At 44.7% G+C, this 17,287-nt stretch overlaps 1 protein-coding gene across 1 annotated transcript in view; it reads right to left on the reverse strand.

Annotated features, from left to right (window-relative positions):
• nipbla (NIPBL cohesin loading factor a) overlaps window positions 1-16,317 on the reverse strand; it is a 47,473-nt gene extending 31,156 nt beyond the window's left edge. Inside the window, 23 exon segments of the mRNA XM_014172664.2 lie at window positions 1,006-1,138; window positions 1,439-1,539; window positions 1,915-1,995; window positions 2,279-2,430; window positions 2,722-2,950; window positions 3,101-3,187; window positions 3,297-3,397; window positions 3,518-3,607; window positions 3,706-3,777; window positions 8,159-8,341; window positions 8,464-8,634; window positions 8,850-9,839; window positions 10,231-10,356; window positions 10,359-10,691; window positions 10,879-10,969; window positions 11,161-11,288; window positions 11,495-11,649; window positions 11,880-11,994; window positions 12,936-13,036; window positions 13,158-13,323; window positions 13,466-13,614; window positions 13,757-13,821; window positions 15,974-16,317. Coding sequence (XP_014028139.2) covers window positions 1,006-1,138; window positions 1,439-1,539; window positions 1,915-1,995; window positions 2,279-2,430; window positions 2,722-2,950; window positions 3,101-3,187; window positions 3,297-3,397; window positions 3,518-3,607; window positions 3,706-3,777; window positions 8,159-8,341; window positions 8,464-8,634; window positions 8,850-9,839; window positions 10,231-10,356; window positions 10,359-10,691; window positions 10,879-10,969; window positions 11,161-11,288; window positions 11,495-11,649; window positions 11,880-11,994; window positions 12,936-13,036; window positions 13,158-13,323; window positions 13,466-13,529 — 3,669 coding nt within the window. The 5' untranslated portion in view covers window positions 13,530-13,614; window positions 13,757-13,821; window positions 15,974-16,317.
• Window positions 16,318-17,287: the final 970 nt, after the last annotated feature.

Below are 17,287 nucleotides of genomic sequence, written 5' to 3' on the forward strand. Positions count from 1 at the left end.
AATGTTTTTCCTGGAGAGAAGTGTCTTCTTTGCTGCCCTTCTTGACACCAGGCCATCCTCCAAAGTCTTCGCCTCACTGTGCGTGCAGATGCACTCACACTTGCCTGCTGCCATTCCTGAGCAAGCTCTGTACTGGTGGTGCCCCGATCCCGCAGCTGAATCAACTTTAGGAGATGGTCCTGGCGCTTGCTGGAATTTCTTGGGCGCCCTGAAGCCTTCTTCACAACAATTGAACCGCTCTTCTTGAAGTTCTTGATGATCCAATAAATGGTTGATTTAGGTGCAATATTACTGGCAGCAATATCCTAGCCTGTGAAGCCCTTTTTGTGCACGTGTTTCCTTGCAGGTAACCATGATTGGCAGAGGAAGAACAATGATTCCAAGCACTGCCCTCCTTTTGAAGCTTCCAGTCTGTTATTCGAACTCAATCAGCATGACAGAGTGATCTCTAGCCTTGTCCTCGTCAACACACACCTGTGTTAACAAGAGAATCACTGACATGATGTCAGCTGGTCCTTTTGTGGCAGGGCTGAAATGCAGTAGAAATGTTTTTGGGGGATTCAGTTCATTTGCATGGCAAAGAGGGACTTCGCAATTAATTGCAATTCATCTGATCACTCTTCATAACATTCTGGAGTATATGCAAATTGCCATCATACAAACTGAGGCAGCAGACTTTGTGAAAATGAATATTTGTGTCATTCTCAAAACTTTTGGCAACGACTGTACACCTTCCACAAAGCCTAGTTGGACATTGGTGGCGTCATTGAATTGGGCCCTCTTCCTAACTCTATGGCGTTACATTTGGGGGCGGCTGTGTGTTTTAGTGCTTTCAAGACAACCCCGGAACAAAACAAAATTATAAACGGTCATACAACTGGGAAATCCAAGTCGGAAACTCTGGCATCATCCTAGAGCTTCAACTTCTCTGACCTAAAGATCACTATGTGAGATTGTATAATCCCGAGTTTACAGTGGTCATGATCACAACATTTCTCTGCGTACCTTGCTGTCGTACTCGTCCTCCATGGCGTCGCGGTCGTTTGGGAGGTGTACCACGCACTGAATGAGCTGTAGCACCAGGGCTGTAACCATTTGGATGTACATGGGCTCGCCGTCCCTGTCGCTGCTGTTCAGCCTGCCCAAACAACCAACAGCGTTATTAGTTGATTTACTCCCTTTATTTAACCAGGGGGTGTATTCATTAGTGCACACCATAGCAAAACGCTTTGCAACGAAAACATTTATTATAAGTTCAGGTATGTCCCGGCCTGTTTTGTCCCGTTTGTTTCCAAGTGAATACACCCCAAGTCTTTCAAGACAAATTCCCTTTAACTGCAACGGTGAGTTTTGACACAGTGGGGAAATGTTTATATGACATGATTTTGTAGCACCTCTCCTTCCTATGTTATATGGGCTTGGCTATGGTTCTATTTACCTGAAGTTGCGGAGACTGCGTTTGCTGGTGGGCAGTCTGGCCAGAGATGTGAAGATCTCTTCCAGAATCAGCTGCCTATGCTTCTCATAGCGGGAGAACACCTAGCCACGGACACAAGACAAGGTTAAGGTCAATCTAACACAGCGTTTCCCAAACTCGGTCCTCCGGACTCCAAGAGGTACACGTTTAGTGTTTTGCCCTAATACTACACAGCTGATTCAAATGATCAAAGCTTGATGATTAGTTGATTTGAATCAGCTGTGTAGTGCTAGGGCCAAAAAACTAAATGTGCACCCCTTGGAGTCCCGAGGACAGAGATTTGGGAACCCTGATTTGTTTGAATAAATCATGTTTTTAGCCACCTACAAAATGACATTTTGAGTGAAATGACCTACTAGAATTTACAGCTCACACCGAAGCGACCAATAAAACAAATATAAAATTCTTACTCTGGAGCCTTGGAAGGGAACACTTACCGCTGTCACCAGCTTGATGGCACACAGCTGCAGCTCACTGACACTCTCCACAAAGAAAGGGGTGATGCCCATTGAAGAGATCTACCACAGGGAGAGAGAGAGAGACAGCAGAGAGAGAGAGAGACAGCAGAGAGAGAGAGAGACAGCAGAGAGAGAGAGAGACAGCAGAGAGAGAGACAGCAGAGAGAGAGACAGCAGAGAGAGAGACAGCAGAGAGAGAGACAGCAGAGAGAGAGACAGAGAGAGAGGGGAAATAAAAATAAAATACCATTATTTCTGAGGTCCTGTCTTAATGTGGGTTACTAATTAATGCAATGATCCAAACATCAGAGGCAGGTTTGAGGAAAGGGGGAGAGCTGGCTACCTGGAGGATGGTGGTGTCGGTGAGCAGCTGAATCTCCAGCAGCTCAGAGATGTTGCTGACCATGTCACACACCTTGTTGTACAGCATGACAATGACCCGCTGCTTGTGGGTGGAGCACTTGGCCCGCTTGGCTTTGGAGCTCAGCAGGCCACCTGTTGCAGGGGACGAGAGAGTGATGCGCTGCCGTCTTGAACAAATTGCATCTCAATAATAGACCACTTTGGAAATACGTTTTTTTCATTCTTATTTTCATGTGTTCATCTTCTGGTGTTAGAAAATCAAATGGAAAACAATTCCATTCAATGTGACCCACGGTCTGTTTGTAAACAGCAGAACACATTCTCTACGACTACGTAGTTGTCACAAGACGGAAATAATGGCTGAGGAAATTGGTGAGGGCGTTTCAGACGAACGTGTGTGTGTGTGTTATAAAGCTAGCTGACCTCCGTGAGGGTCCACCCTATAGACAGGGTCATACTGGGGGTAGAGGGTGTTCTGCAGGTGGAACTTGGTGTACTGGAGAACCCTCTCGATCACGTCCTCCATGTATACGGCCTTGGGCATGTGGGCGGACGTCATGATGTTGAGGGCCGTCAGACAGGCGTCAGCTGACTTGGTCACGCGCTCCATAATGAGGTCTCGCCACAGCTTCTCCTCATCTTCGCCGTTGTCCTGCGTGTGTGTGTCAGCAAAGAGGGGGTGGGAGACAGGAGCAGAGTTCAGCTGATCAAACAAAATGCTTACGGAGTATAGGCTTAACGGTAGTGGAGAACAAATGATCCCCGAAGTTGTAATGTATTAGTGTGGGAAGAAGACACTCACGTGGCTCATGAGTGTCGAGAGCCTGGCCCCATCCTGGATGTTTTTCTCCAGGATATTCAGTACCTTCACCAGCTTATCCGACGGTATCTGTGAATCAATCGATTTCAAAGAAGAGATCCAAGGAAATGAGATGCATTTGAAAGGTATTCGAACAGGGCCATGACATCAAGAACAAGTGGAAGAGAAAAAGGCCTACCCTGCAGGTGATGCCCATGGCCTTGATCTTGGCCGACTCACTGCCCAGCTCGTTCAGCTGCTGTTTACCCAGCAGCAGCTCCTGTGGGATCTCATCGTCGTCTATTGATTAAGGATCAGAGAGAGGAGGGTTTCAAATATATAGGGCTCTACAATCAGGGAACTGGCTAGAGGACATTAAGTAGATGAACAACAGAGAAACAACAGAGAGATCTAACTTACCCATTTGCGTGAAGTCCACATCCTCCAGATTCTCTAGGATGTTGTCAACGCTGGAGGAGAATCTTTTGAATGTGGACGAGTCCATCAGTTCTAGAAGGCAGAAAGTCAATGTCATCGGTCATCATAATTAATCATTGTATAGCAACATGATAGTTTGCAATCAAAATGGTAAACCAATGAACAGCTACCCTGGTGAGTGAGCTTGGGCTCATAGGCTTTCCTCTTTTTCTGATTCTCTTTTTTCTTCATCTGCCTGGCAACTGAAAGAGATAGAAAGAGCATCACTTCATTTCTAACAATATTTCATTAATAAAAAGTCCCTTAACCATGTTAATGCTCTGACCACATCAACAGAAACATGTTAATCATAGGAATTAGTTGTTTTACAATGTTAAATAATGCAAATATGTGCAAACAATATTTTAGTGAACAAAGGTTGCATTTCGTCGTTATAATAAGTTAGGAAGCAATATGTGAAATTCGCTGTGGAGCTCAAGTAAAATCACAAACCCACAATGCAATGCTCTCTCTCTGGACAGGGCCACGGGTGCCTCGACTGCGGCTTGCTGATAGCTAGGTAACGTTACTGTCAGCGTCCAAATGTTTAACTATCTTTTTAAGAGTCATGTCTTTTGATTTTTTTTTAATGATGTTCACTGAAGGACACACCTAAAAGTTTAAGCTTAGGCATAAATCTAGCTAGCTATGTAGTTTACAGTTAGCAAGTTATGTCCCTTGATCAACCTAATGTACGCATGAAATGTCAATAAGCTATTAAAATGTAGTTCATGTGTAATCAGTTTGACGCTAGAAGGACAGCTAGCTTCACGTTTCTATGAAATTGCGGGCGGGCTATAGGCAGTAGATAGCTACCTACCTGCCTTTGGTTGGGCTATGTGGCAAATTAGCACAAGCCAAGCACTGTGCTAAACAGCTGCCTGCCTGGAGAACAAGGAGGAACATAGATAGTAGGGGTGTGCCAAGTACTCAGACAAAACGAGTATAATAAGGAACATTTTCCAAATACGATTATGACATGTATTTTTTTTAATTATCTGTCACCGGAAAAAAATACATTTTCATCTGCCAGCGCACATCACTTTCACTCAATGTGAAACGCTGTGTGCTCCAAACAGCTATTGGCTAGTTCTTCCGTCTGTAAGGAAACAGGTGGGGGCATCGGTTGAGCCTGCTGCAACGATTGGATTAGAACAAGCCGCTCTCCCTCTGATCTCACTCACTCGTCTCAGGGCACAAGTCACCCCTTCTCCAAACATCGTTTATGAATCAGAATCCGTGGCTTGTTATTGTTGTTCAACATCGTTATTTCCTGTGGACTTTGCTGAGGTCATATGGTTGTTTTGGTCTACTTGGTGTTGTTTAGTAGGCCCTAGGCTACTATGTCTGACAGTAAAATGATACCATTGCTGACGACGTCTGTTATGTTGTGATCCAAGCCCATGCTTGTTTGCTATTATTATTTATTCTCAGCCAGGCACCTTACCGAGCGACAGATCATTAGAACATAAAATTACAAATGTTGTGGCATAAATGCATAAACAAACATTTATTTGCATTATTTATGCCACAACATTTGCCCGTACACATTGTCATCTTTCAGGGTCATTTACCTTTGAACAATGTGTGAATGAGTGAAGGAACATAACGATGTGCTCTGAGATGAACTGAGTGATAGAGCAGTAGTGAAGGAACATAACGATGTGCTCTGAGATGAACAGTGATAGAGCAGTAGTGAAGGAACATAACGATGTGCTCTGAGATGAACTGAGTGATAGAGCAGTAGTGAAGGAACATAACGATGTGCTCTGAGATGAACAGTGATAGAGCAGTAGTGAAGGAACATAACGATGTGCTCTGAGATGAACAGTGATAGAGCAGTAGTGAAGGAACATAACGATGTGCTCTGAGATGAACTGAGTGATAGAGCAGTAGTGAAGGAACATAACGATGTGCTCTGAGATGAACAGTGATAGAGCAGTAGTGAAGGAACATAACGATGTGCTCTGAGATGAACTGAGTGATAGAGCAGTAGTGAAGGAACATAACGATGTGCTCTGAGATGAACAGTGATAGAGCAGTAGTGAAGGAACATAACGATGTGCTCTGAGATGAACAGAGTGATAGAGCAGTAGTGAAGGAACATAACGATGTGCTCTGAGATGAACAGTGATAGAGCAGTAGTGAAGGAACATAACGATGTGCTCTGAGATGAACAGTGATAGAGCAGTAGTTAATAAGGAACATAACGATGTGCTCTGAGATGAACAGTGATAGAGCAGTAATGTGCACTTGGGGTATTGGCTTTACTGACATTTAAAGCGCACTGCCGGGTTTTCAGATCACGAGTAAATCCGATTACAAGTATCAACTGTGATAAAACGGATACAATTTCGACAAGACGAGAATGACGAGATCGACATACGCCTAACAGATAGCCAGTGGTGTAAAGTACTTAAGTAAAAATACTTTAAAGTACTACTTAGAGTACTACACTAGAGATCCTGGTTCGAGTCCAGGCTCGGTCGCAGACGCCCGTGACCGGGAGACCCGTGTGGCAGCGCACAATTGGCCCAGCGTCGTCCGGGTTAGGGGAGGGTTTGGCCAGCAGGGATGTTCCTGTCTTGCGCACTAGTGACTCCTGTGGAGGCTGGGCGCAATGCACGCTGACACTGTCGCCAGGTGTACAGTGTTCCCTCCAACACATTGGTGGCGGCTGGCTTCCGGGTTAATCGGGCATTGTGTCAAGAAGCAGTGTGGCTTGGTTGGGTTGTGTTTCACAGGACGCACGGCTCTCGATCTTTGCCTCTCCCGTCCGTACGGGAGTTGCAGCAATGAGACAGGACTAACTACCAATTGGATACCCCGAAATTGGGGAGAAAAAGGGATATAAAAAAACGTAAAAAGAGGGAAAAAAGTACTACCGTAATTTCCGGACTATAAGCCGCAACTTTTTTCCCAGGCTTTGAACCTCGCGACTTAAACAACAACGCGGCTAATATATGGATTTTTCCCGCTTTCAATTTTTTTTTCTCCAAAAAAACACATTCTGTGACGTGCTCAGTTTTTTGGCGGCATAAAGCTTTCATTAGACCAATGAAATTGCTGAACGGGTTAAGGTCAAACAACTTTTTTGTTTACTGTTTAGATTAAATCGAGCGCTCTCAAACTTCCCATCATTCTGATTACGGTAGTCATTTTGTCACCCTCATCATGGCAAAGACACGGAGAAATGCATATGATGCAGCTTTCAAGTTGAAGGCGATTGATCTGGCTGTTGGAAAAGGAAATAGAGCTGCTGCACGGGAGCTTGGTCTTAATGAGTTGATGATAAGACGTTGGAAACAGCAGCGTGAGGAATTGACTCAGTGCAAAAAGACAACTAAAGCTTACTGCTAATTATTATTATTTTGTTACAAGCCGTGTTTCGTTAAAGCCTATTTATTTTTGTTACAAGCCGTGTTTCGTTAAAGCCTATTTATTTTTGTTACAAGCCGTGTTTCGTTTTAAGCCTATTTATTTTTGTTACAAGCCGTGTTTCGTTAAAGCCTATTTATTTTTGTTACAAGCCGTGTTTCGTTAAAGCGTGTATAAAGTTCATTTGTTTCAATGTACCGGTAGGCACCAGCGGCTTATAGACATGTGCGGCTTATTTATGTTCAAATAAAAAATAAATAAAAAAATTCAGTGGGTGCGGCTTATATTCAGGTGCGCTCAATAGTCCGGAAATTACGGTACTTGGGTAGTTAAGGGTATTTGTACTTCACTATTTATATTTTTGACACCACTACATTCCAAAATAAAATTATGTACTTTTTATTCCTTACATTTTCCCTGACACCCAGAAGTACTTGTTACATTTCGAATGCTTAACAGAACAGGAAAATGGCCCAATTCATGCACAGAGAAAGTCCCTGGTCATCCCTACTGCCTCTGATCTGGCAGACTCACTAAAACACAAGTGCTTCGTTTGGAGATGGTGTCTGAGTTTGAGTGTGCCAATGGCTATCCGTAAATACATTTTTTTTTAAACAAGCAAATCGTGCTGTCTGGTTTGCTTAATATAATGAATGTGAAATGATTTATACTTTTACTTTTGATACTTAAGTATATTTAAAACCAAATACTTTTAGACATTTACTTTAGTATTTTACTGGGTAATTTTCACTGAAGTTATTTTCTACTCGCGTATCTTTCCTTTTACTCAAGTATGACAATTGGGTAGTTTTTCCACCCCTGCATATAGCTACTTCTAACAAAGATATTATGCCATCTACTGGCTGTGTGTAATGCAGTCCAACTTGCTAACTAGCTAAAAGTGCTTGGCTGGTGATAGCATCATCGCTAGCTAGTTTGCCATCCGAAGCAGGTAGCTGGGGATTGTATTAGCTACCTAGCTACAGTGAATCCAGCTAGCTAGATAGACAAAGCTTCACCTATTCCTCTTTGCCCCAGCTGACTCCTTTCGCAGTGTGTCATCATAAGCAACTTCGCAGTGCATGATGGGAGAATACAGCTCCTACTGTATTCCACAAGCGTATGGGACAATGCATTTAAGAATTACAAATAGCTAAACTGGCAGTCGTAAGTCAGTCAATGCAGGTTAGAGGGAGGGAAACTCACTGTCACTCATGCTGGGTGGGGGCGACTCCTCATCAGAAGAGTCCCGGTAGCAGCTGCCTGAGCCTCTGCGTCCCTCCTGGAACCCCTTACTCCGCCTATGGTCCCCAGAGCCCCTCCTCTCCCGCTCTGGCTCATACTCCCAGGCCTTGTCCCCCCGGTTCTTCCTCTGGCGCTTCCTGGCAGCTGTGGAAAGACACACACACTGTCAACTCAGCACGGAGTCACTACGGACTATTCTATACATGGTGTTGTTGACTGAGAACCCTGACTGAGACTGGACTGCATATTGTCTATAGTTTACTCACATTCCCCGTTGGAATCGTCGTCCGAGTCGACCTCTGTGTACTTGGGCTTCTCTTTGACCGTACTCCGCTTACGCTTGTTCATCTTCACCCTCTCGCACAGCGGCATGGTGGACTCCATCTCCGCCAACAGTTCAGGAGGAAGCTCTTCCAGCACCGACTGGTCTAGTCCACCTACAGGAAAACGGTGTCATAGGGTCTTATTGTAGAAGAGGCTGGCAGGGGACAAGCTATAGCCCTTCAACATGTGAGTAATTCATTGAATAACCTCAAAACAAAGTCTGAATTCCTTTATACAGTAGATGGGTTGACTACAGATTATTATTCACCAAATATTCAAACATGGTGATCACAGTGAGAGAATGAGTGCACAACTGCAGCCATCTTACCTTTGCCTGACCTTCCTGAGAGGAGCCTGTTCTTGCCAGACTTGGAGCCGTGACGGTCCTTAACCCTGATGATCCTCTGCACCTCATCAAAAGAGAGCTTCTGCAGCACCACGACAGGCTTGGGCCTCTTACTTATGTGGTCCACTAGCCCCCGAACCCCCAGCCGCTCCAGCTTGACCCGGGGCTGGCCCCAGCCTTCTGCCACCTCCACAGCTCCGCCGTCCCGCTTCATCTTGGGGATCACAAAGTTCTTCAGACCCCCAGACCCTTGCCCCCCCAGCAGGTAAGCAGGGAACTCTCCTGACTTGCTCTCAGGCTGTAGCTGTTTGTGTCCATCTGGGCGGTTTCTGGCAGTCTCTCCTCCGCTGGGGGACCTGAAGCCGGGTCTGTCGCTGCGAGGTCGCCCGCTGGGGTCAAAACCACCTCCTCGGCCCTCCTGCTTGACCCTGGGGCTGTCCGGCCGGTAGCGCTCCTCTGGCGAGCGCTTGTCTTCATTCCTGTGCCGCCTCTCCCGGTCTCTGTCCCGCCCGTGCTCTCTGCTCGATGACTTAGGTGTGTCAGGGCGCCGGTCTTGCTTTCCGTCATGCCGGTGCCTGGATGGCTCACGGTGGTTGTCGTGTTTGTCCATGCTGTTCTTGATGACCTCGGGTCGATCGTCGGCTTTGAGCCGGAGCACCCCGGCTGTGTCAGATCCCTCGGCTGCAGGGCCCTCGGCAGGCTCCTCGGGCCAGCGTTGTGCCTCCAGGGCCGGGATGGGAGCTGCCATGCAAGGGTCAAGCTGGCCGTCGGCCCGGCCCGCCTGTTGCAGGTCGATGCTGACCATGAGGGCTGGTCTGCTAGCTCCGTTTCCTGCTGCTGTAGCCTCCTGGGGGATCAGTTTGCCTGCATTGCCCCCTCCTCCGCTGCCTGGCGCACCGGTGGTGCCTGCGGTGCCCCCTGCTCCGGGCTCCAGTGGAAACGAGTCTTGCTTTCGCTTCTTCAGGGGCTTGTCTGGAAAGGAACAATCACAGGCACACAACTCCATTAAACTACAAAAGCCCCAGAAGTACAACAGTTAAAAATAAATGGAGAAATCAGATGAATAGCACTGAAGCAAATCTACGAGACGAAGTCAACAAGAACAAATCCTTTTCTTTGAAAAGACAAGTAGATGATGTTGGAATGCATTTGAAAACACTCAAACTGACAAATACACTCCCATGCATTTTAAGGTGTGAGAGCTCCTTTTAGAGATCTCTGAAAGCTAGAAGATGTACAATTACTCTATAGAAGTAAAGAAAATGCAGAAATGCATTACTTTAGAGACTGAGCACCAGCCAAACAGGGCCTAAATACAGGGGGTGATTACCTTATGGGGGGGGGTTATAGGTAGTATACACACCTTTATCCTGCACCTCTTTGGAGCAGCGCTCCCTCTCACTGGCTGACTCACGCTCTATCCTCTCAATCTCCGCCAGGGCGTCTAGCTCCGCCTCATCAAAAGGCGATGAGAGAGGGCCCTCCTGCCCTTTAATAACCCCACGTTCTGCAGCACAGGGACCTGCTGGTAGCCAAGCTCGCCCTCTAGGTCAGAGTTCTGATCCATCATGACTGGCAGCAGCTCACCAGAGGGGTCCTCCACCTCCTCCGACTTGACCCGTGACAGCGACAGCGTCAGCTTGGTGGTGTCCTTGGAGGGCGAGGTGACGATGTCGTACGCATCCTTGTCCTCTTTGCCCACCAGCTTCTTCTTCTGCTGTTTCTTCCTCTGGTCGGGAGACTCCAGTAGCAAGTCCGGAGGGCCTTCCCGGGGAGACATGTACGGCGGAGGAGACTGAAGGATGAGCGGCGGCCTAGAACCAGCTGAAAAGACAGACAAAGGTGATGCTCACATTTATGTCATTAAGTTTTAAATGAAGGTCGCCACAATTGTAAGAAACAGAAAAGGCATCAGTCATTGCAACCGAGAATCTGGAGTTTTGATAAATAGCGTGAAAAGGTAGAGGGAGTTGGGCTGCCAAGAAAGGAGCTGGAGTCTGTCCCTGTGTACCTTTGGGTGTTCCTTCGTTTCCCACGGGCGAGCACCCAGGCTGAGGCGACCTCAGAGGGAATGAGGCGTTTCTCATGGAGGGGTCACTCTCCTGCAGAAGGAGACGGCAGAGTTAGTGACAGGGCATGGCTTCGTGAGAAAATCTCTATGAACGTTTTTTTGTTTTTGTTTTGTGGGCTATAAAAGTTCCCTCTAACATTTAGTCAGAAATACAGGGTAACATAATGACCCCATTACTATTGATTCAGGATCTAAGTCATGGTTTGGAAGTGCGGGTGGTACCTCGTTCCCCAGTCTCTGGACTATACTCATGTAGTCCTCCTGTCTGTCTGAGTGGTGGTGGGCAGCGTTGGTCATCGGTCCCTTGCTCTCATGGATGTTCCTCATGCCCCCAGGGACCATGGGGCTGGCTACAGACAGTACACAAGTGACAGTTCAAATCACTCAATCGTGTCGATATGATGGAATTACGTTCAAATTAACGCTTTTTGAGTCTTCTTTGCTCGTGTATCAATTATCGGTGCATTTATTGTGGCTTACAGTCACAGTTACTAACAGTACACAAACAAATGTCTGAACAATGGTGAATTATCCCCCCAACACACACGAGGCTTACCTTGCTGTATCTGTTGGTGCTGATTGTAGCTGGGCGGGTGGGGGTACTGCATGAACCCAGCTGGGCTCTGGGGAGTGTACGGGCTGGGCACAGGGCTGTTCTGCTGGGGGACGAACCGACTCCCTGAGCTCGACTGTGGGGAGACAAATCCCCGGCTGCCATGGGAGACAGAAGAGCAGGAGACCAGGATCAGATGGTGTGCCAGTGTTTTTTCACTAGCTATGTGAAATTCACTAGCTATGTGAAGACAACCTAAAACATGTCAAACATCAGATTCTATTGAATGCAATTTGCTAGGATATATCAGAGGTCTGTGGCATGGTGGGGGAAAACTATGGAATAGGGTCCAAGATAACAATCGCCAATGTATAGAGACATCACTCACTTGGATGGATTAGGAGACATTGAAGCCTGCTGAAAGTTTGCTGACTGGGCTGGGCTGCCATGCATGGAATTCTGTATTGGTTTGTACTGTTGCACCATCGGCTGCTGCATGACATCTGCAAACAAAAAGGACAACAAATAAACCCTAATAAATTGTTAAGACACTACGATTGAATTCTAAGTACCCAAGTAACTTGAACTAAGAGTTCAACGGTCCAGTTTTGTGTATAAAACACAAATTGGTGGTGAAGATAGGGTATTGGTTAGATATACTAAAAGGAACATTTCTACGCCCAGTTCCTCTTACAGATTGGTAAATGCAGCGTTGACAACCAGCAGCTACTAAGGGTGAGTTTGAATAGTAAATCAAAAAAGGTGCACTACGCAGAAATCACTCTGCCTTTTTTCCTGGTTCCTAAAATTCAAAATAGTTCACCTAATTTCAGTTAATGTGACCAAACTATCAAGTATAGTGTAGAGAATCACTGTATCATCTAAACCAATGAAATATATTTTCCATAAACAAAAATACTGTATTTTCAAGCTGTTTGAAGCTGGTGTACAAAACAAAGTAAGAGGCAAAACTGAAATGTAAAAATGCAAAGCACAGAAATAGCGTACATAGAACAGATCTACTGCTTCTTAGACTTGCTTTCAATGAGAATGACAGATCTATAACTCACATTTCTGTGATTTTGGTCAGATCACCCAAAGAAAGTGACATACTGCTGCTTTAATCCATTTGTCAATCGAAAGCTTCCATAAGGATTTAGAAAAAGGAAATTGATTTGTTTAAGAAAATACATTTCTTAAAATGACAGCTTCCCCCTAAGAGTAAAAAGCACCAAATTAGCCTTTCACTTTAAGATTAAGGGCAAGGTTTTGTCTTCTTCATTGCTCACTCCAGGTCGCAGTTGTAAATGAGAACTTGTTCTCAACTGGCCTACCTGGTTAAATAAAGGTGAAATAAAATAAAAAACTCAAATCCATATCTGTCTTCAGTTTGTTTAGAGTAACATTTGTTTACAAAACAAAGTGCCCTTCAAAGTGTGTGTACTTTTCTCCCTGAAGATGCCAGGGTTCCTGGACAGCACCGTCTGCAGCAGCACCGGCACGTCACCCTCTGGCTCATCACTGCCCAGGTTGTCCTTCAGCTCTCTGTGGGGGAAAGGCAGCAGGTCATGTCAAACGTGTGCTCACGGAAAGACAGACAGACACGGCAATTGACGCAAAATATCTGCATCGTTGAACAATTAATGACTCGGGGTTTAGTACTCACATGTGCTCTGTGGAAACCTGGTTAAGACCGTGGGCCAGCTGGGAGACCAGGTTCTCGTCCCGGCAGGCCAGCAGGCAGTTGACCTCCTCTGCGATCCTCCCATTGTAGAGCAGGCTTTTGGTGGTGGTGGCTGGGAGAGGAGAGGGCAGGGGCAGCTGATTCAACACTGCAAGAGAAAGAAGAGGGACGACAGTACATCAGACACATATGTGTTTTATTGCGACAGTTCATCACATGACGTTACAGCTGGAAATGACTAATCTAGTGGTACATTCTGTGTGGAAGTGAAATAGAGCAGGAGGACTTACAGTCTGTAAGGCTAGCAATCCCAGCGAGAGTGGTGATGGGAACATGAGGCATATCCCCATTCATGCTGAAGGTGGGGGCGGGGCAGTGTGGCGATACACAGGTTGCTCAGCGTCACAGCCGCCAGACCAGTACTCACATCTCCTTTGTTCTGGAAGAGAAAAAGACGAGGGATTCACTGTAGGCTACTTCAAAACACAGGAGGGGATGAAAAATATAATCCTAAACCCAATACGAGAAATAGACCATACGTGCGAGTCCTAAACCGTATCATTGCAGTCCATTTGAAATACCTTTCTGTAGGGCACTGTTCTGTATGGATTGAAACCAAGGACATTTCAGGAAAAAGTCCACAAGTCTGTGAGGGGAAAAAATGGCATAAAAATTCAGCAAAAAAATTATAGTGATTTAAATGTAAAAGTGTCAACTAGCTCCAAAACTCCTACTTGGCATGATGTTGCAGTTCATGTTAAAACCAATAGTGGAAAAATGTATATAAGTGTGGTGTTGGTGGGACATTTGGCTATGTTTGCTAATAAACTGCAGTCAGAGGCTACATTCTAATCACAACAACACATTGCCTTCTCATTATCAACAGAACAGCTCAATGAATGGCCCAATGTTAGCCCAGGTGTTGAGTCATACTGCCACCCACTCATCAAAGCATTCACAGCCCAGAGCTGAGAAACCCATCAGACCAAAACAATGGACCAAAACAAATGCAACACAACATATGTCTCTTACAAACAGACCATACTAAATCTATTAAGCTTTTTCATACTTCGAAAAGTAGATCTAGACCTGAAGTAAAAGCATTTTACACTGCTGCAACTGGCCGTTTATTATTTACGCATAGTCACTTTACCCCTACCTACATGTACAAATTACCTCGACTATACTGTATCGCCGCACACTGATACCAGTACCCCCTGTGTATAGCCTCATTGTTATGTAATTTTATTGTGTTACTTTATTACCTTTTTTTTTTTTACTTTAGTTTATTTAGTAAATGTTTTCTTAACTATATTTCTTAAACTGCATTGTCGGTTAAGGGCTTGTAAGTAAGCATTTCACGATAAGGTTGTATTCGGCACATGTGACAAATAACATTTGATCTACTTGAGTCCAGGATTGTGCTGAACTACCAAACGACCAATAAATGTCATGATTCATCCACTATAACAGTAGGAATCTCTCTGGGCTCCTCAGTTAAATTCTAAATATTATTTATTTGGTCCAACACTTTCTACAGTGATTTTGGATTTAGAAAGATTGTCTTCAAACTCTAAACTTGAAGTATTTATTCTAAGTAGTGTAGCCTCAGAAGATACTGACCGATGATTTGACTTAAACAAATATATTTGATTGTGTGTGATTTCAATATTACACTAAAAATAAACAATTTGACTCTAGCTTCCCTATACAGTGACAGTCGTCAGTAGCCTGCCATACTACTGACAGCTGGGAGACTGACAGGCCAGAGCACAAAGGAACAGATGCACAGTGAGGACTTGGGGGGGGGGGTGTAATCGTCATCATCAATAATATTACGTGATCAACGCAATAGTGCTTGAAAACTTTAGGGGATTTTTTGTTATGCATTGAAACTACAATAAAATCAATGAACATGTTTTTGCTCAATTTGTCATGTTTATGAACGATAGATAACTACCTAACAGCACCGCGTAGGCTGATGTTCACCAAACTAATTTAATAGTAGCTAGCTAATTGCCCACATTTCAAAGGTGAACTTTATAAAGGAGTAACGTTAGCTAACGTTACGTATTGAAAACATATGAGTGGCTAAATAAAATCCTCAGTATTATTAACATATTTTACGTTAGCTTGCTAGGTTAACGTTCTGTTCTAACGCTAACCAACCCACACAATACTATCCAACTCAATGTTGTTGATATATCGTTAGCCAACTGTCTAGCTAGTTACTGTAATCAATTAAATAATCGGGTTAGATTACGTTAGCCTAGCTAACTAGTTAGCTATTTATCCTTACTTGTGGCAGGTCGGATTAACGTTTGTTAGCTAGTTAGCAAACAATAGTCGTTGCTATTTTGGTTAGCAGTTAGTTACTAGCTACGTTGATCAACTACGCTAACTTTAGCTAACGTATTTAGTTAAACATAAAATCAGTAAAGTCCTTGCTAGCTAACTAGCTAGTTGGCTAACCATTTGGCCGTTGCGCTGGCCTAGTATCTCGACATAGTCCACTATTTTACCAGACAAGCGATTTTATAATTCGGGTATAACGTTAGCAAGCTAGTTAACTACCTAGTACTCGGGCTCGAGGCCTACCTACTAAGCGAGCAAAACGTACAGTAGTAGCAAGCTAGGAAACTGTAATGATAAACATGACGAGGAGAGAAGCTAGCTAACGTTACCTGGCTACGTCAGTTAGCTAGCTAGCGAACTCCGTGAACAAACAACGCGACTTTTGTTTTGAGAAATTGACTTATGAACATCAAACATTATTCATAGTTTACATCTACATTTACCTTGTGATTTTTTTTAGCTACGCTAGGTTGTCCTGGTCTGTGTCTCTCTAGCTCCCCCTTTCTTCTCTCTTGCTGCTCCTCCAACAGAACTCCGTTCTTGACTTGCCAGCTAACGTTAGCTGTCCAGCTAAACAAGCAGTCAACAATAATCTGGGTTGGGCAGATTCTTTCTTCTTCCGTCATACGCGGGTGAATGTTTGAACGGAAGTATATTGGGAAACATTCGTTCGGTGGAGTTTCTGTCGGTCTAAACCGACATGGATAAAACTGTGGCCAATTTCGCTTGTATGTAGGGGGGGGGGGGGAAATATGACGATTGTTGCGGTGAGACTTCTCTCTTAGAACAAAATGCCGACCGGAAGTGCCGCCGTCGGAGTGACCTCCATCGGCGCCAAAACGAAGTGCCAAGTTTGAAGGAATCACCACTGTGTGGCGCTAGACAAACAAACCTGAAACAAACCCGCAGTCTATTTTAAATAATTGAACGTAAGTGTTTATAGATGACTATGGCACTGTTTGACAGCATGCACCTGGCAGTCATCTACTACACACCCTGGAATGTGTCATTTCAGATCATAGGTCGCAAGATAAATAAGACAAGAAAAGCTAACGTTATCGTGGGCAGGGATTTAAAACTCTCTGGGAATCCTGCAATGTAAAATCTTTGAATTCAGCGCATTTTTTTATGTTAAAATGATTTCACTCAATTTCACACTTTGAATGATTTCCCAGGGGTTTTCACTCCCATATCCCTGTTTCAATTTCCACCCCTGCTTATGGGTGATGGTGAAATGAAGGACCTTGTGTTCTTGTTGGGAATCAGTTGTTTTGTTTTGTTGAATGTGGTGTGTTAACTTTACGCTGCAACAAAAGCCTGCATCCCAATTTCTCAGGGCAGGCTTGAAGAACGCTAGCTAGGCCTACATGAAGAATGTTTGCATAATTGTTTATATTTGTTATAATAGGCCTATGAAAACAATGTCATGGCATGAGGCCTGACAGTGCAGTGTGCACAAACATTATTCCATCTGTGATAAAGTGGAAGTTCTTCAACAGCTGACGCGCAAACTCATAACCCTCAGCATAGGCCCACTCAAGAGACATCATCAATAGGTCTACCACTGACCCAGAAAAACCAAGGCGTTTCTGGATCCGGGGAAACAGCAGGCATACTTCTAGGTCTCAGGATGCACTTATAGGCTTCTGCTACTAGGCCTACACATCCATCATTGGCCAATCCTCCATATGCTCTTTCTATTTTCAAAATATTAAAATTTAAAGGCATATGCCCTGGAAATGTAAGCAGAGTCTAAC

Source organism: Salmo salar, chromosome ssa24, assembly GCF_905237065.1.
Source record: "Salmo salar chromosome ssa24, Ssal_v3.1, whole genome shotgun sequence".
NCBI classification, from domain to species: domain Eukaryota; kingdom Metazoa; phylum Chordata; class Actinopteri; order Salmoniformes; family Salmonidae; genus Salmo; species Salmo salar.